We start from the raw sequence: 18,762 nt of genomic DNA, 5'->3' as shown, positions 1-18,762 counted from the left end.
TACCGCCATGGGTCTAGCCCGTCGGGTCTGGCCATCGTCGCAAACCTGGTTTTGCTCGTGCGTGTATTCGAGTAGAGGGGCAGTGCGCTGTAGGTCCACATGCGGCTTGGTCCGTGGGCCGTGTGCTCCATATGCCGGGAGACATCCCGGAAATGGGGGGTCCGCGTACGGAGTAAAGCTTGCGTCTATACAATGTTGGCATCTCCAGTAGATGGAGCCTTGAGGGAATAGCAAAACCTTTGAGTAGAAGCAAATGACAGGTGAATCGACTTAAGGAATTATTCTCATGTAAGGGCCAAGAGAGAGATAGAGACAGAGCGCACCAAAAGAGCAAACATTAGGAATTTATGGGAAAAAATGAAGAAACAATGAAGAGACAGCCGAAGGAAGTTGAGATGGTCGCACTTTCCTAAGCGGTCGCTGGATTTGTGTGCTTTTATATATCACCTCACTCTGTCAACAACAAAGGCGCCCTCCTAAGTCTACATTTACATTTCTGCAGATACAACCCAGTCGCAGAGTTCTAGGAACTTTCTTGATGCAGAGCAATAATCCAATTTATCAGTGGCTTTCCACTGTGGAGGATCAGGAACAAAGTCACCACCAAGATGAAGGCATGTTGTTGTCGCAAGAAACATGGAGCTTCGCGCTAACAGAATTTTAGCTGAGAACCAGACAGAGGTGAAGGATACAGCTCTTGCAACGAGCATACCACGAATCCGCATCCCACTTGAGATATCCGACGGTATGCCTGGGAACGGACATTCGGCTAGCAGGAAAAGAGCTTCGAGTCGCCTTGAGGAAACCAAAGCACCGTCTACTCACGAGACCATACCAGGGAATGGGAGCCACAAGAGATCTCAACAGAGTTACGAGTTAAGACCCAGACACAAGACTCGTGAGGATCGTTATGACTACAAAGGCCCATTATCGGCTGTGGAGAGCCAGTCACAGTCTCGCAAAGGAAGAACCAAGAAACCCCGGGGCAGGAGGCATACCATAAATGATGACTTCCATGCCATCAATATCACAGGAAACAGATTGACAGTAAGTAGGCTTCTGCTCGGTCTCGCTGCATGTTACTTACTCCAAATAGCTGCGCAGCAACCCGAACCTGGGTATCTTCAGCAAGGGACGATCCTCTTCTATCATGAATCACCACGGAAATACCTTGCCAGCTCTTGCAAAACCTGAAGCGACCATCAACTCACATAATTTTGCCCCAGAATCTGATCTTGCCTTTTCTGAGATGAACTTCCTGTCCCGGAGGAATAATCTCAGCTCATATCCCACATCGACCGCCAGGGACACTCTGGATGGACAGTACGAAGGGTACCATCCACAAGCGCTACAGGTCGATGATACTGGAAATAACACCAAACTCGACACGTCTCGCTCAAACAACAAGTTGCTTGGTGTGAAACGCCAACTTGGCGCCTCACTCGCGCCGTTGTTCACGTTTAATAAGACGCCCGCCAGCGAGATTTCCGCGGTTTCCAACCACTCCCGTAGTGCTTCACCCGTGTCTCACAGTAAACGAAGGAAGATAACAAAGGAATCATCGTCTATTCCATACACTTGGACAGGAACCAAAGTCGACACCACTGAACAAAGCGATGCCCTCGAACAACACCTGCTGAGCCTGCTGCATGTCGGAGTATATCCCCAAGCGCTATTCTCTGAGATCACAAACACCGTTTTGGCCAGACGGTATTGGAGTCTCGCTGAATTATGGGAAATTTTGAAGGAGAGAAAGGCAGCATGGTCAAATGAAGCCGGCAACAAAAGGCGGGCTTCGCCCGAAGCCAACTTGAGGCAGCCAGCTGCAGCCGAAGCCGCTCCACAGGAGATTTCCGAGATCGTTGCACCAGACCATTTGGATATTGTCAATGTCGGTAGTGCGCAAAATGAAATGTCGAAGCAAACACCGGGTTCGAACATCGCTTGTGAAACTGCTCGCAGTGTGGACGACGATCCACCCGACCAACCTTCGGTCCTCGAACAACAGTCAAGCCGACCACTTCAAGCTTCAGATGAACCCGGTTGTGTAAATTTGGAGTCTGCCAGGACATCAAACAGCCCAAATCGATTCATAGACATATTGAACGAAGATCAGTGTGAGCCTTTCCCCCAGGAATCGGCACAGGATGCAGTCCTTTTTCCTGCATTCGTACCAGAGGTCAAACAGCCCCCTATGTCTGACACCGAGTTCTATGAGCTGGGTCGACTCGATGATGATGTGTTCTATCGCACACTGGATGCTGCTTACCGTGTCATTGTGCGCCCTGAAGTTGCGGCGGAAGTTGCATCAGACTTACAGCAGTTACTTGAATCCCCCGAACTAAATAGTAATGAGCTTCCGGATAGTCCAGAGTCCGACATTCCTACCCGACAGGTAGAGGCGGGCGACCCAGAGTATTTGGCAATGGTCTCTCGAGACATCATACAAGACCGGTATGATGAAAGACCGCCTGAGCCTTCTTCACAACACGAACTACCCACGAGTTATTCGGGCGATCCTTGTGTTGGTCAGAACAATGACTTGCCATGGCTGACTACTGGATACGGCCGGTCACAACCGCGCGCGTCAACTGAAATCGATACGAGACAGAGTCAGCCTCCAGGGTTATCTGATTTCTGGAGACAGAACAAACTCTATTGATTTTCATCGGCAATGTGGGCATTAAATTGGGCAGTCAAAAGCGTCAATAGAAAGCTGGATCACATTTGCATCAATCATCAATAATATCAAAACAAGTATCGCCAGCTCCATGCACGTACCTAGCTAGCTTGAACCTCAGCTGTCAATAAAGGTTCGAAATATCTTGAAATTCAAGATGGCGTGCATGAGGGCAACCTCTCTCTCTCCTTCGAAGTCGTATGATCAGGCCAGGGCCAGTAACAAATGTTAGGTCAATTCAGTCTGGGATTGACTTGACACATTATATCTAAATCAAGGCCCCTAATATTTCAGCTACGAAATGGAGCATGCAAGTCAGTAATGGTTTAGGTGGCACACTGTTGCGCTGGTTTATCGATCTTGATGAGAGTTGAATTCATTGGGTATATAACAGTCTTGGGACAGGGGGATTAAACACATCATCGGATGGCTCAAATCCAAATGCCTGTCTCTATTCAAGCTATGGAGCTGACCTATCCATATATGCCGCCGTTGGACGAAGAACAACTGTGAACCATGGGAGATCGAAGGCCAGGGAAAACAACACTGGATTCGATTCCGGGTCCCTGTGCAACGCCAGATACAACCAGCGCAAGAATTATTTGGAATTTGAATTCGATGAGGCAATCTTGTAGCTTTTGGGTCGTGGATATGTTGCCGAGTCCACGAAAATAAGTCGGGTCGGTCTTGTATAGGGATAACGCTGAGAGATGGGTGGTACGGTTGACGATGGCACGCTTGGTAAAAATGAGATGCAGCAAGTGCTTACAAGGCGATTGGGACTATAATCTATCATAGAGTCGCAGCCGCCTCGATCACACCCGCTGCCTTGAATGCGCCCGGGTTCTGCATCACAATTTCAACGGGGTATTGCCACTGCATGAATCGAGTCCAACCTAAAAGAACAATAAATTAGTAAGCTGATCTTTTGTATACGAAGATCGTGAAGCTTGTTGGTGTCACATACTCCAATATGCGCATCGTCGCCCCAGGTATTTCCCAATGAAGGGTACCAGGACCATACTCAGAAGCAGCTCCAGTTGTTCAATACTTTCTTGCCATTCTGCCTCGGCATCAGAGGAATATTCAGACAAGGTATCCAAGTCGGACTCGTTTGTAGATTCTGAAGGGAGGGAAGCGAGCTCATCGTCGGACTCGGAGTATGAGTTCTGTCGGGAGGGGACCATGTACGCGGACATCGAGAATGACGGATTCGAGCTGTCTGGAGAGGGGAAAGACATAGTGGAGATTGCTGTAAATAGACGTGAGGGTGAGGAGATGAATGGAAGCGATGTTGATCAAGCAGCGGCCTGCCTACTGCGGTTATACGTCAATGTGAGAGCAACCAGAACCTGGTGTTTGCCTTGATCGACCGGCACGGCTAAGCTCCGTAATCACAATCACGTGACTGTGTAATCTGGTGACTCAGTTGAGCATCACGTGCCCGTACCGCGATAACAGAATCGCCTTCAGGCCTGGCGATATCAGATTCCAGCGATAATTTTGACATTTGACAACTCTTGCTCTAGCTCTTTGCATTCACAACAACCTGAACTCCTCTCCAACAAATTGTGGTGGAGCGAATAGCATCTTTGAAGCCTCGAAACATGGCGGACGCTGTACGTCACACACCCTTGTCTTTTTACCGACCCTCCCACATTTTCTTTGAGTCTGCACAATATCGACCCCTCGGCCGCCAACCTCAGTGATCCAAGAACACACATTGTTGAGCCCGGGTTAAGGACTGGTACTTTTTATTGAAAAGCCAGGCTATACGATATCTTCTGCTTTTTCTCTTTTTTCTCAGAACTAACACCGTTTTTTGCCGCTCCGCTCAGGAAATCGAAACTAAACAGCGCAAGTCGGTCGCATTCAGCGAAGGATCAGTCATCATGGATACCAACGGCCAAGTCACAGACGCCCCTCCGGCTGAGAAGCCCACAGGCGGTATGCAATAGCTCTCCGATCCCAGGCCCAGTTCCCCCCGGTCGATTTTGCCTCAGCCCCACTAACGAATCTCTTGAATATACAGAGAAGGATGTCGACGAGGTCACCGAGATGTTCAAGGGTCTCTCAAAAAAGAAGAAGTCCTCCAAGAAGTCCAAGACCGCCGATGCTGGTGATGACGAGGAGGCCCCCGCCGCCGCCGATGGCGAATTCGATCCCTCCGCCCTGAAGAAGAAAAAGAAGAGCAGCAGCAAGTCTAAGAAGGCCGACCCCAACGACTTCGACGCCAAGCTCGCTGAGGCTGGTATTGCTGAGGAGGCTGGCGAGGATCAGCCCGAGGAGCTGCCCGAGGGTGATCTCGAGGCCGGCACCGGTATCTGGGCACACGACGCCACACAAGCCATCCCCTACTCGCTCCTCGTCTCCCGCTTCTTCTCCCTCATCGAGAGCCACCACCCCGACCTTCTGTCCAGCGGCGCCAAGTCCTACAAGATCCCCCCGCCCCAGTGCCTGCGTGAAGGTAACCGTCGTACCATTTTCGCCAACATCGCCGATATCTGCAAGCGCATGAAGCGAAGGTTCGTTATACTCTTTCCCCCATGTATTCCTTGAGATCTCCTTTCTAACTGTTTTTGTTCCTAATTAGCGAGGAGCACTGCACCCAATTCCTGTTCGCCGAACTCGGTACATCAGGCAGTGTCGACGGTAGCCGTCGTCTGGTCATCAAGGGAAGATTCCAACAGAAGGGTATCGAATCCGTTCTGCGTCGCTATATTGTTGAGTACGTCACATGCAAGACGTGCCGCAGCCCCGACACCGAGCTCAACAAGGGAGAGAACCGTCTGTATTTCGTTACTTGCAACTCCTGCGGATCTCGTCGTTCCGTCGCCGCCATCAAGACCGGTTTCCGTTCCCAGATCGGCCGCAGAAAGCGTGTGGGCTAAGTGGAGGGAGCTGTGCTGGCAATTTGCGAAGGAAGGGCTTGTTTTTATCTCTTCCTTATGGCGTGTCACTTACTAGAGCTTTTGCCGGGTGGAAATATCGCACTGTTGCTTTGATTTTTACCCTGACGGGCTTGAGATGAGGAAACGATTTGAAGAATAAAAAGTACTTTCGCATGAAATGGACTGATATCACTATATCCTGCCCTTTGGGCCTGTGTGATCTTGCATTCTAGGTGAACGTTCAGGGTGGTGGTAGAGCCGCCCACTCTTCAACGTTTATTTCACTTTTGTTTAAACCCCGCGGGAAATTGTCGTTTACGAGTCTAATCTACTCATCGACAGATAATGGGTTGCCCATTATCCAAGTACTTGTAGAAGTCTCAGGCTTAGGTGGGTGTGAGCTCTATCCCTCAACCTGATTGAGCAGACATCAAAGATCTTCAATGGGCATAGAGTGCTTTTTTTATAGAACTTCACATAAAGTCACGGCAACAGTCTTATAAGTAGAATGTCAGACTCAATTGACATTTTGATAGTAACCTTGCGACAAAAATAGAATAGTTCACACAAAATATACTGAGATCATCAGAGCATCCGCCTGTAACATAGCAAATTGGTATAGAACGGAGACCTGCTCACGATTGGGTCTGTGCCCGATGCATCGAATGAGTATACAACAAAAACATATGATCACAAGTTAAGGTCAGGCGTATACATCTCGCAAACAGAATTCGCTGGATGTGCTTTGTGCTGATCGAATAAGCACACCAGCATTAACCACTTGCGGTGCTTATCTTCATCTGGGCAGCAAAGGCATTCAGGTTTCTCGTCTGTAGATAGACGGTTCCCGGTCCCTTAAATCTGCAGGCAAGGCCCTCCCCAGAACTAATGCCGGAGATGATACCGCCAGAGGCCACACGCTCCATCTTGTACTTGCAATTCCACGCCACAAGGTGGCCATTGTCGATGAAGTATGTCTCGTCTTCGCGAAGCTTTGCAGAGAAGGTGTGTTAGATGGATCCCTCTTTTTCAGACTTCCAAATCATCAGGTAAGATAGACTTACATCTTTCCGAATGATTGCACCAAAGCTCTGGATCCAAAGTATGCCAGTACCTGTTATCTTGTAGATGAAAAATCCCTCGCCGGAGAAAACACCCTTGGACAAACTTTGAGACTGGTACTTATGCTCGACACCAGCAGTGTGTCCAAGGAAAGCGTCACGTCCGATTTTCCATTCTTCTGGGTCCTCTATCCGAATGACCATGATATCTCCCAGCATTGAAGGTGCCAGCAGGAGCTCCCCGGGACCGGTGTAGTGGGACATAGTCATGCTGCCCCCAATGATCAGTTTCTTCCATGAAAACGAGATGTTTCCTCTCAGTGTAATCGTTGGAGACATTGCAATCATCGCGCCTAAGAATCAAAGGGATATTAGTTCCTCGCCAATACATCTTTCGAACAAAGCTATCAACCAGAGCACATTTGTGCACCAGGATTGTTGGAGGAATGACTTACCAGGTCTGACAGTCAAAGGACAACCCATTGCCAGTTGCACTGTCAAAACGGAGTTGGTATCTCGGTGGCTGATCCTGAAACTTCCGCCGTTGAACACCCCAGTATCATCTTGGAGGGTTTCCTTTGCTCCACTGAATTCCCCATACGCCGGAGCACCTCCGGGCATCTTTTGTATTCCAATCGTGCCATTGTAATCGAACGCAGCTTGATTGTGCTGGGAAATTGGATCCTGAGGCGGGCTCATTGACTGCGGGGGAGCTGCATATCCCCCATTTGAAGGGGTGTGTCGATGGGGCTGTGGGCTCTCTGCCGGCGGAGTGGCTGAGGTATATGCTCCATTTGGATGCGGTTGTCTTGGGGGAGGTGGATATTGGGGGTTAGGAGCTGCAACTGTTGAGATCTGGGGATGTGTAAATGCTATGATATTTAGTACTATGACAATAAAGACACCATTGGGATTAATTACTGGTTACATGGGCCGGAGCTAGACAATGGGTCAGTATGCAGATTTCTTTGGATTGAATAGTACTGACCTGACATGGGTGGTGGAGGATAACTGTGCTGGGACATTTTGCTTTGCGGATTTAGGTACTCCGTACAATCTTAGTGTCCGATTGAGATGGTTTTTTTTTTTTTTTCCTATAGAAGTACTTTTGGGGTCAGAATCCGAGGGTTCACGGACAGATTGAAAGCATTAAAGATCAAACTCACTGGTAGGGAAAATATTGTCAAGTCAACAACTTGTAGCTTTTCCCGTATTATTTCGAGTAAATAGAGTAATGGCTATTCGAATGACCTGGTGCTTGTAAGAACGCGTGAAATGGATTTCAAAGTGGGTTTCGCGGGGTCATCTCTTTTAAGGGGGAGAGAGGTAGCTTCCCCTCATGAGCACACTATTCTTAGAACGGAATTTTTTTATAGCAAAAGATTAGGCGTGTGACGAGACTTGCAGCACACGGTCAATCAATCACAAGTCACACAGAACTACTGTATAGTACGGAGTATTGCATATTGATCTTCTCCACCGGGCGCTAAGAGAGGTTGCATGTGCACAACTTGATTGGTGTGTCCTATGTGCCATCTTTGCCGAGCCTACATCGATGTACGTAGCTCATTCGTCGGAATATCATACAATTTATGCCACAGAGCTACCAAGATCGAAAGAAACCTTGCCCAGGCCTGGGCAAATATGAGGGGCAGATTAACACTTTGCATCAGCAGACTCGATACCAAGTATGAAGCATCAAGATGTCCGCAATTCCTAGAATTTCAATTCTCAGACTATCAGAAGGCAATATGAATAACGTCGCGTCAAAGTAGCGTGGATTCTTTGCTTTTGCATACGAGTTCTCGCATTTTCCGAGTACCTCTGGATTTAAGGTAACTAGTGACTGAGGCAATGTTGCATCTCATCGCTCTTCATACCTCGATCTTCTAACACCTGGCATAAAAACGTTATTGCCTCGGTATAATGGAATTGCCTGGCCTGATCCAAAACCGTTGATCCACTATAATCAACCAAATCAAGGCTGGCTCCGTTATCCACAAGCAACCGCCACATCGGGATTGGGTTCCTTTCGTGAATAGATAGCATCATTGCGGTTTGGCCGTTTTGGCCTATAGCATTGACATCGGCTCCCCCTTTAATGAGCACTTCAGCCATCTGTATCTGGTTGTTCATTGCGGCTGAGTGGAGCGGTGTTAAATCGTCTGGCCCCAGCGGGTCAATTTCTGCTCCATGGGATAGCAGCAGCCGGACGGTATCAAAATGATTATTTTTGGTTGCCCAATGTAGGGCACGGAGACCAACATGGTCTGGAATCTCCATGTATGCTCCAAATTGTAGAAGTAATGTAGCAATGTCGTCAAAGCCTTCATAGGCAGCGATTGCAAGTGAACTGATCTTCATCTGTTGTATGTTGCCATTTGGATCGGCTCCCATTTGCAGTAGCAGTCGGCTTCCCTCTAGGTCTTGGGTACAGACCTGATCGTTTAACGCTGAACGGTTGTCCGGACCTATTGTCTCAATATCCGCACCCTGTCGGCGAAGTATGTCAAGTGCTCGTTCTGATTTTGTCCTTGCTGCAAGACTGTATCCGATCCGAACAAGGGCGGGAAGCTCTTCACTAATCTCCACCCATCGCAACAAAAGGAAATATAACAAAACATGGAAGTTGTTCCTAATCATCCATTCAAAACCGAGAACTTCGTCCTCGGAATATTCTTCGCGCTTAATGTTATCGATCTTTTGCAACGTGAGCCAATCCTTAACAGCGCGAACGCCCTTTTGGACTGCATCTGGGTCTTGGTTCTGATCGTGGGATCCAGGCAGATCCTCAGCCACATTGAGCGATCTCAAAGTAGGTTGGCAAAATGCCATGCCTGGAACATTGGTTGAAACGTTCCACGCAATCCATCCAAGCTGGCGCGAGAATGAATTCCACCATTCTACACGATCCTGTGGTACGGACCTGTGCAAGGGTGACAAATGTGTGTGTGACTTAATAAATTCATCTCTGATGTCGGATGTTAGAAGCGCGCATATCTGTTCGAGCCCTTCTTTGCGGACATGCTTGTGTGTGCTGAAAAGTGCCCGGCGGCACAGGAACCCCAGTTCGTAGACTGACCGCTCGAACTGGGAACTCTCTGACCGCTGGCAAATCCATCGGAGAAGTGAAAATGCGCCTTTCCAATCACCTTGCCCAATGAGCTGCTCCCTGCGCGCCCTGATCTTGACCGAGTCTGCCGCGAGATCTGGTAACAGATTTCTACGCCTGAGAACAGGAACTATGCATAGCAATGCATCCTCTCTTGATCCCAATTTGTTATTCTCAAAGCAACGTATGAGATCATCAATCCGAGTGCTGGATGCTAAAAATGAACTTTGCAATCCAGGAATAAGATCAACATCCCCACCTAACTCATGCAAGTTGATGAACACTTCCTTGAGGAATTGAATGTAGATATCCTGGGCTATCATGGTCTCGAGCTCATTTTCTGTCCTGACAGCCAAGACTTTCCCATCGTAGGAAACGTCCTTGGGCTCGAAACCGAATAGGCGTGATGAATTATCATACCCTGCAGATTGCACTAATCTCGCTTCCGTTTGTCTGAAGATCCATTTGTGAAAGTAGAGAAATGTTTCTTCTCTACTTGCCTCGTCTTCATTCAATCCAATGAGGCGGCAAAGGGTTGAGTTCCGCCAGTTTTTATTCGACTTATAGAGTGACCAAGTCCACAAGCCTAGAATCGCTTCCATTTCGCTGGCATCCAGTTTCCACCGTAGAGCATCACCGCATCGCATGAGACCAATTGAATACGTTCCCGGGGCTTGAGTGACAGAGCCTGGAGAGGCTCCCTTGCACTTAAAACCCAGTCGGAACTCAAATGTCTTTCCGAGGTTAACTCCCCAACTAGACATCAAATCCATTGTTGACTCGATTGTCTCTGCGAGGTTGCAGGCCACTTGGCGAATAGGCATTCCGTCCCAATCTGCGCCCAGACTCTGTCTTGAGCTAGTCGTGAGATCCGCCAACTTGGTCCTAGTTCTAATTAATTGTTTGGCCAGAGGAGGTTCGAGATCGGGCGTTAATATCGGCGAAGGCATGTTTGCTGGCTGATCAGGGATCGAGGCGAGTTCAAAAGACTCTACTTTCTCGAGATAAAATGCAAAACAATCCATCTCTTGCTGTTTGTGAGACGTGAGCTCCCGGTCATCTTTGATCTTATTTTCGTCAGGCGTCATTCTTTCTGTGCGCAGACAAGTTCGTATAATAGACATTAGAAATGTCGATCCCAGCTGGGCTAGGGTGACAGATGCATGGAGGCCTCTGAGTCCGATGAATTGGAAGATGAATCCCAAAATTGTCGATGCGAGGGTAGAGTAAATTTCCAAATACTTCCTCTCAAATCTTCGATCCCTGATCGATTTAATATAACGAAGGTCCTTGGTCATTGTAGAATTGGACCCTTCATCCACAGCCAAGAAAGCATTGAAGACCTGGTCGCCCACATCTTGGTTACCAGGCTGCAGCCAGTATATCTTGCTTGACTTTTCCGCTTTGAGGTAGAACTCCTTTGAAGACCGCTTCATAATGAATGCGCAGAAGAACATTCCGAGAAACAGAAGAGTTGTCCCGATGAGATAGAGTGGGAATGCGTATGAGGCGACAGCTTTGTCGTCTTTCTGAAAATGCTGGGGATACACAAACACCGTAAGTACAGCGTACATAATAGTGCCTTGGTTGGATCATCAATATTATTCCGTGCTTAATTTAAAGAAGGAGCAGTACTCACCACTCTGCAGTATACCACCAAGTATTGCAGCACAATGAAACCAAATTGGATCTCTCCTCTTGATCCCCTTGTTCAATGACAGATTAGGAATGTTCAGCTCTGGAAGTTCACTAGGTGAAACTTTGGCATTGCAAGACCAAGCCTTTTCTTCAAGGGCATCTTTCAATGTGCCAATCTTTGTCCCCTTTTCTCCAGTCTGAGGGTTCACATCCTCCCAAGCAACTATCTCCACGATCTTGGGCCGGCCAAAGACTCGTGTAATACCGCCATCGTTAAAGAGCTCTGCAGTGGATTCTGAGACGCAAGGAAGGAGCTCGCTTTCGGCTTCAGCGGGACCTTCTTGTGCCCGTCCGACGAATGCCCTGAGTGAAGAACTTCCGCATACCCTGATTACCGACACAACGGAAGTTAAGACTCCTAGCGGTGAAAGGGCGAAAATGACATTATCGAGAGTTCTGATGGATTCGGAAAGAAATTGTTTCGTGAGTCGTTCACCGAACAAGGTAATTAAAGGAGCCTTTGATCGAAATATCAGCACATCCGCTCGGGGCCTGTCTGGTTCAGACATTATCAATAAAAACATACCAAGTCAGTAGCAAGATTATTCGTGAAATCATCCCAATCATCAGCCTTAACGAGAGGAAACAAAGATATAAAAAACAGTATAGAAAGCATCATGGAAAACATCGTAAATCATAACACATCAATTCATAATACAACATAGTTCATATGATAAAACTCACAGAATTAACAGAAAATCTTCAAACAGACGCCCAAACCGCGCTCTCTTAAGAGAACACCCCTCCATTATCCATGCGCTATGGATGGATATCTTTTGCCGATCCCCACTCGATTCAGAGCAAAGTACAGAGCCCTATTTTCGCGAGGCGCCTCCCCCGTGGCAATAATAGAGCGCCAGCTAATGATATCAAGAACATAATAACCATGGCTTTAATCTTGCCGGGATCTGAAACCCACTAGGCTACCTAGTGCAGACGTGTAAGCGCTGGCTGTGCTGGCGAGTGCCCCGGTTGACACTGCACTAGTGCCGGCCCGCATGGCGCTATACCACAGACTGCGGGTCTCGATGGGAGCTTTTCTTTGACCGGCGCGTAACTTATTCTTGATGCATGAGGGGCTTAAGGGAATTTAATATATATAGGATAGCTGTTATGCGGGGAGAGGAGGAAGTAATGTCGGTGGTGTGGAATGGTTGGTTATCGGGCTATCATTTCTTTTGGGTACTTTCGCTTCTTATTTTTGGGCTGTGGGATGCAGGATTCATTGCCCCCTAGCAAGGATAAGAAGATAGACAAGTCTAGGACCAGGAATATGCGTTCTCTCCTGCACTAGGGTCGGGGGTGTGGAACATGTCTGAGAGCAACGGAACTCGCGGCTATGACAACCATATGGTCTGTCTTGGCAGGTTGATGGTGGTGGCATTGTTGCAGGCAGAAGGAAACTCTTGTTCTTATAGAATGGTGAATATTTCAAGGAATTGGCCTTTTTAAGGTCGAGTTTCAAGTTGAACATAGAGAGGCGTTGTATATTGCACTCAGTGTTAATGTCCAGATCGATTCCACTCTTGACACGTTATATATATTTCTGATCAATTCGTCAAATCGACAAAAGAAAACCGAGACTGGATACAAGAAGCAATCCAATCCATTTAAGGACTTGAGTTAGATAGGGAATTGATGATTGTTAACAGTTGATGTAAATGTCAAGTCAATGTCGAGGCGGAGATTCTGAGATCTTGGCCAAATGATTTAGGCTACTTAATAACACCTGACCTACGTTGTAACAACCCCCTGTGTCTCCCGACTCTCCCTACTCTTGGCTTTTCATTTATTTTGTCATTCTGCAATTGTTGCCTTCGATCTCTACAACCCGTGTCATTTCATAATGGCGGCCCCCAGCGAGTTTGCGTCTGCCATGACCACCCGGTCGCTCCGCATGGTCCGGACGGTATGGCTTCCCGGCATCCTGTTCCTGAAATGCGATCCAGGTACTAATTCAACCTCAACCAGGAACTGGAATTCCTCGCCGATGCCTCGGTGATCACTCCCCGCCAGCTCTCCTCCATTTTATCACAGCTACCCACCGATTCCGAGGCCACTCGGGCGGCGCACGCATCACCATTGCCGGCCCAACAGCAAGCACAGCCTGCGCCAGCTCAACATGTTCCAGTTCAAGCACAGCCCCCTCCGGCCCCCTACACGCCTTCATACTCGCCTCCTGTCTCACAAATGGCCAATGCGTCAGTAAATGAGAAGGCCTACTCGCAGAATCAATATGCAAGCCAGCCCCCGCAGGCCCCGCCAGCTTATCCCCAAGTCCCGCCGGTCCTCGGTCTCGCCTCGGCCATGTACGCATACTCACCTACTGATGCTGGTGACTTGGCCCTGCAGCCGCAAGATCGCATCCAGGTCACCGAGCACATGAATGACGACTGTATGGTATTCCCCTCTCCCCTGATATGGATACGAAGCTAATGATAAACAGGGTGGCGTGGTCGCAACGAGCGGACTGGCCAGGAGGGTATCTTCCCTCGAAGCTATGTGAACATTGTGAATGAGAAGGCTGGTGTTGCTTCGCCCCCGCCCACAAACTATGGAAACATGCCTCTTGCAGTCAGCCAGAGTGGGCAGCCTGAAAACCCCGAGGACCCAAAGAAGAGCAAGCTCGAGGAAGGAGGCAAGAAGTTCGGAAAGAAACTGGGCAATGCCGGTACGTCTTGTATACTTCCGATACTCGTTATTTGGTATTCTAACTTGATATTAGCAATCTTCGGTGCCGGTGCTACCGTTGGTTCCAACATCGTGAACAGCATCTTCTAATCATACGGCCGGGCTATTTTGCTAGGCATTTGGCTTCGTATTCACTCTCATTGATACGGCGTTGGCGGCTTGGATTTTTGCTTTGAATGGATTGACTGGGCTCAATTAGCATCGCTTATTGGCGAGCTTATGGCCAAACATTTCAGGGTTCCCAGTGTTCAAATGTTAATTAGCTCTTCATTGCGATACGATCCTGACTTGGGGTTACATGCATACCTATCTTAGCCAATAACTTTCCTGATGATCTGGATCATATCAGAATTGACATAAGCTTGAATAATACAGCCACGAAGAAACTACCTTGGTAGGTCAGTAGATCACCTAATCGAAACGAAACAAAAGATAACAGGTAGATATTTCGCCACAAGTTCATTCCTTGATTCCAACATCCAACGAAGGAAAGGAAGACAGAAAGGATGAGTTGGGGTAGAAAAGCCCTTATTAATCGAGTCCTACGACCTCAGTTGCAGCGAATATAGACAGACCCGTCAATTCCTAGCCCTCTCTGCCTTTTTGTCATTCTCCAAGGTCTAGGTCTAAACACGATCATCTCTCGTCTAAAACATCGTGCAAGTTGGGACCAACTGGTGGGAAAACACCCATTGTATATGCGATGCGATAAAATTACAGTTCAATATGCACACTGAACGGCAATATGCACAGAGGTGCGGGCAGTTCTATAAGCGAGTTGTCCAAGGAGGATAGCTATTTTGTCTTGCACGACTTGGGGATACTACTGTCGTATATTTTCTTTCTTATATAAGCTATAGAATTCAGACCGAGCTGTTCAATGTACATAACTTTATATTGCTCTCTATATATATACATAATCTGAACATGCCATCCAAAGGTGGAATCGCTGATATAGAATGGAAAGTATATGACCGACAAGAGATTAACATCCCTTATATTTTGTTTTTAAATTGGGTTGACAAAAGGTCAAAAAGCCCGTAGGCCCAAGTTGTCTCTACAAAGTAGGGCAAACAATAATGTACAACATACGATGAGCAGAGAGGCTAAGCCTATCCTGGTGCCCGATCATGCGCTCAGCCTCATCGTGGGGACCCTTGGTTGAAGACTCACACTCACTATGACTGTTGTGCTTACTTTGGTACAACGAGCCCCTAGCATGCCGTTTGAGAGTGGCGATTGGTTCTTTCAAAGCAGATTTTGTTGCCCTTCCCCTATGATATCTGTGATTAGGGCTGGAAATGTGCGCAAAAGGCCTTATGACATCAAGTTGTGGGTCGAATAACATCATTGTCTTGCCGGTGGTTTGAAGCGGAGTATATCTGTATGTTTTATATAAAGATGATTAGGGGACATAGTATTGTCGAAGAACCATTTAATCCTGTGTTAAATCCGACAATTGTCGCAGTAAGGGTCTGGAATGTATAAAATAGTGTGTATAACGCAAGTGGCTGTGGCAATCGATGTGGTGGGGGAATTGCCGATGGGTATAGCGAACCTCCAAGACCCAATTGAGGACCCCTAGAAAAGAGGCAAAGCCCTGCAACACACCGAAATAGTCATGTAGAAGTGATAGAAATAACGAATGATTTGAAATCTGAAAGAGAGCTGAGCCACAATATGAACAAGGGCAGACGCTTTTGAGCCAGATATACGCTAGACCCAAAGAAGACTAGCGCGGGCTCCCCTCCCTCGAGAAGCTTCTGTGTCATCGATATAAATTGCATTTCTCTCTTAATCCTCACACGACCAACGTCATCTCCCTCCACGCTCTGCTATCATTCCTACCAACCTCAACCACTCACACACCCGAAAAACAACCTTCTTTCAAAATGTCTGACTGGGAAAGCACCACTAAGATCGGCAGCAAGTTCCGCGGAGCTGGCGCTCAGCCCCGCGAGACCGTTGTCAAGGGCAAGAGTGCCCTGAACGCTGCCCAGCGCTCCGGTAACGTTTATACCGAGAAGAAGTACACCACCGGTAACATTGTACGTGAAATCTCCTTTGAACCCCCGAGAATTACCTTGAATATCAACTAACGCACTCCCCAGAGCGCCAAGGCAGGTGCCCCCGAAGGCCAACACTTGACCAAGGTCGACCGCAGCGACGACATCGTCAAGCCCAAGACCATCGGCCACGCCGTCGCTGATGCTATCAAGAGACGCCGTACCGAGGAGGGCTACAAGATGACCCAGAAGGAACTCGCCACCAAGTGCAACACCACCATCACCATTGTCCAGGATTTCGAGCGCGGAACCGCCGCCCCCGACCAGAAGGTTCTCGGAGCCATGGAGCGTGTGCTGAACATTAAGCTGCGTGGTTCAGACATCGGCTCTGAAAAGTTCCCCAAGAAGAAATAGATGGGGTTGAGTCCGTGGTCTTTATCCCTTCGGGAATGAGACTGGGGCAAATTCCAAAGTTTTTTCTGCATTTGCTTTTTTGCGCTCTATGACTGTCATGTTCCTTTTCCATTTTCATGAGACGTCACTTTTTTTTTTTGTTTTTTTCTACGGGTTTCTTGTCTGCTGGTCGGATTAGCGCTGGCCTTGCATGGGAAACGGGTTTAGAGAAGATATCACGAAAAAAAATTGTATAAATGAGATACCTCACTTTTTGATATTATCAATATGTTTTTCTACTTGTAACTGGCATATAAATGTAAATTCGAGTAGATCGATGTGGTTTTATACCTCGCACATCATTGCACACATAGGAAAGCCTAGCGTAAATACAAAGTAGGCACAGGAAATATGCATACCTCGTTCCTACACAAGGATGCAGAACTATACTAATTCCTATCCTCATCTTCTTTTCGATACCAGCTGGGCTGTCCGAACGCGATTTGAAGATTTGCAAAGCTTTGATTTTGTCTATTTACCCGATTTTCATCTCTTTCGCGGAGGACGAGGACAGACATAAGAGCTCAAAAATGAACCATGTCATCTTTTTATTAAACAAAGACACAAACACAAGGTACCAACTCCGATTGATCATGGAATCAATGAAATGAGAAAATCGTGGACCGGAAGGTCATCCCATTCCGTATGCGGGACTCGGGGGATCTGTCCCCAAGTCTTTTCGCCTCGTAAACACATACACACGACGCATCCCAACTTTCTTCACCACATCCCCTCTTTACTTCCGCGCTTGCTCCCGCTCGACCTCGTACATGAAGTCGAAGTATGACTTGTCGAAGTGGTGGACACGGACGTATCCGTCCTCACCACCGGAGGCGTATGCGGTACCGGCGGGGTGAACGTCAATGGTGTTAAGGGGACCGAAGTGGCCACGAACGCGGCCGCACTCGTCTTCGAAAACCTGAGTAATAACATTATTAGTATGTGGCGAATCAAGTCGATCGAATGCATATCTGTACTCACTTTGTGGTAGAAGCGAGCTTCGAATTTACCCTGGCGGGCGGAGGTGGTGGTGACATCCATGGCGGCTTGACCACCACCCAGAATGACGAAGTCCTTCTTGGGTGTCACGCTAGCAGTGTTGAGAGGAGTGTCGGAGATATAGGTTTTGAGAATGGCGAGGTTGCGGGAGGACAGGAGCTGCATGTTATTAGCCCGGATTGCTTTATAGAATGATCTGCAAAAGAACATACCTTGGCTGACTTGTCTTTCGACGCGGTAATGAAAGACAGACGATCGGGTGCGAACTGAATGTCGGTTATTTGGCTATCGAATTCGTGGATTTGCACGTTCTCGACTTGTTCTCCAGACTAGAGATGGCATTAGCATTCCTCACTCCTCAAGTCACCTGAAAATCACCCCCCAAAAATCATACCTTAGGATCATACTGGCTGACACTGCCGTCCTCGTGCCCCGCAATGATGTACTTGGACAGGAAACTCCACCCCGCCACGGTGGCCTTGCTCTCCTCGCAAACGATGGTCAAGGTAGGCTCTGCGGCCTGCGCGCTGAGGTTTTCGTCGTAGTTGATATCGAGAACCGCGATAGTACCATTGAAACCCATGCGCTTTTCCGTCACTGCCAAAAGTCTGCTTCCATCGGGGGAGAATGCCACGCGCTTGACGGCTGTCGAGAATTCCCACACCTTCACGCACTCGCCAGTCTTGATGTTCCATAGACGAACGGTGTTGTCTGCTGATCCGGTTGCAAGAAGAATGGTGTTGGGGCTGACGTCGACTGTCCAGACAGCACCCTGGTGGCCATTGTAGGTACCGAGACGCTCGCCGTTGGCGGACCACCATGCGCACACAATCTTATCCTTCGAGACGGAGAAGAGGAGATCGCCATCGCTGTTGAACTTGATCTGGGTCAGGGACCGCTCCTGTTGTTATAGTTGGCTGCGGTCAGTCTCTGTGGATCCATGCAAGATTTCGAGGAAGTCAACGCACATGGCCGGAAAGCAAAATAGGCCGCATTTTGAAGGGTGAGGTGACTAGGAAATTCGAGATGGAGTATCGGAGGGGAAAAATCTGAGACGCTCGGCTCAGAAGGGGTAAGGCGGAGTGGCTTTTTTGGGGGGGGTCAACCTCGTCAACCTCACTTTCTTTGACTAGTGAATTTCATCGCACACTCGTCCCTCAATGCCAAGCCT

At 48.1% G+C, this 18,762-nt stretch overlaps 8 protein-coding genes across 8 annotated transcripts; 4 read left to right on the top strand and 4 right to left on the bottom strand.

The window, feature by feature from the left end:
- Nucleotides 1-636: 636 nt before the first annotated feature.
- On the top strand, nt 637-2,662 carry N7487_010192 (uncharacterized protein; the record flags this gene model as incomplete). Its single annotated transcript, XM_056877922.1, has 2 exons — nt 637-1,047; nt 1,097-2,662. 2 exons carry the CDS (start codon nt 637-639, stop codon nt 2,660-2,662), a joined length of 1,977 nt encoding a protein of 658 aa, XP_056726502.1.
- Nucleotides 2,663-3,437: 775 nt separating this feature from the next.
- Nucleotides 3,438-3,971, bottom strand: N7487_010191 (uncharacterized protein). The gene is made up of 2 exons (XM_056877921.1): nt 3,648-3,971; nt 3,438-3,576 (listed from the first exon to the last, which is right to left on the bottom strand). The coding sequence occupies exons 1-2, from the start codon at nt 3,919-3,921 to the stop codon at nt 3,473-3,475; spliced, it is 378 nt and encodes a 125-aa protein (XP_056726501.1). The 5' UTR covers nt 3,922-3,971; the 3' UTR covers nt 3,438-3,472.
- Nucleotides 3,972-4,287: 316 nt separating this feature from the next.
- On the top strand, nt 4,288-5,571 carry N7487_010190 (translation initiation factor eIF2 subunit beta; the record flags this gene model as incomplete). The annotated part of the gene is made up of 4 exons (XM_056877920.1): nt 4,288-4,299; nt 4,519-4,627; nt 4,713-5,205; nt 5,274-5,571. 4 exons carry the CDS (start codon nt 4,288-4,290, stop codon nt 5,569-5,571), a joined length of 912 nt encoding a protein of 303 aa, XP_056726500.1.
- A 773-nt stretch (nt 5,572-6,344) lies between these two features.
- Nucleotides 6,345-7,331, bottom strand: N7487_010189 (AIM24 family protein; the record flags this gene model as incomplete). The annotated part of the gene is made up of 3 exons (XM_056877919.1): nt 6,345-6,563; nt 6,636-6,985; nt 7,088-7,331. 3 exons carry the CDS (start codon nt 7,329-7,331, stop codon nt 6,345-6,347), a joined length of 813 nt encoding a protein of 270 aa, XP_056726499.1.
- Nucleotides 7,332-8,471: 1,140 nt separating this feature from the next.
- Nucleotides 8,472-12,058, bottom strand: N7487_010188 (ankyrin repeat domain-containing protein; the record flags this gene model as incomplete). The annotated part of the gene is made up of 3 exons (XM_056877918.1): nt 8,472-11,326; nt 11,384-11,900; nt 11,969-12,058. The coding sequence occupies 3 exons, from the start codon at nt 12,056-12,058 to the stop codon at nt 8,472-8,474; spliced, it is 3,462 nt and encodes a 1,153-aa protein (XP_056726498.1).
- A 1,225-nt stretch (nt 12,059-13,283) lies between these two features.
- N7487_010187 (SH3 domain-containing protein) lies at nt 13,284-14,235 on the top strand. The gene is made up of 4 exons (XM_056877917.1): nt 13,284-13,351; nt 13,414-13,837; nt 13,889-14,113; nt 14,168-14,235. Exons 1-4 carry the CDS (start codon nt 13,289-13,291, stop codon nt 14,221-14,223), a joined length of 768 nt encoding a protein of 255 aa, XP_056726497.1. The 5' UTR covers nt 13,284-13,288; the 3' UTR covers nt 14,224-14,235.
- Nucleotides 14,236-16,007: 1,772 nt separating this feature from the next.
- On the top strand, nt 16,008-16,802 carry mbf1 (multiprotein-bridging factor 1). The gene is made up of 2 exons (XM_056877916.1): nt 16,008-16,181; nt 16,245-16,802. The coding sequence occupies exons 1-2, from the start codon at nt 16,026-16,028 to the stop codon at nt 16,551-16,553; spliced, it is 465 nt and encodes a 154-aa protein (XP_056726496.1). The 5' UTR covers nt 16,008-16,025; the 3' UTR covers nt 16,554-16,802.
- A 229-nt stretch (nt 16,803-17,031) lies between these two features.
- Nucleotides 17,032-18,723, bottom strand: tif34 (translation initiation factor eIF3 subunit i). Its single transcript, XM_056877915.1, has 5 exons — nt 18,560-18,723; nt 17,986-18,492; nt 17,804-17,920; nt 17,574-17,750; nt 17,032-17,511 (listed from the first exon to the last, which is right to left on the bottom strand). Exons 1-5 carry the CDS (start codon nt 18,584-18,586, stop codon nt 17,329-17,331), a joined length of 1,011 nt encoding a protein of 336 aa, XP_056726495.1. The 5' UTR covers nt 18,587-18,723; the 3' UTR covers nt 17,032-17,328.
- Nucleotides 18,724-18,762: the final 39 nt, after the last annotated feature.

The sequence above is a fragment of the Penicillium crustosum genome (genome assembly GCF_028827405.1).
Source record: "Penicillium crustosum strain IBT 35664 chromosome Unknown utg000004l_segment0_segment0, whole genome shotgun sequence".
NCBI classification, from domain to species: Eukaryota; Fungi; Ascomycota; class Eurotiomycetes; order Eurotiales; family Aspergillaceae; genus Penicillium; species Penicillium crustosum.
This window is presented reverse-complemented; position numbering and strand designations above follow the sequence as displayed.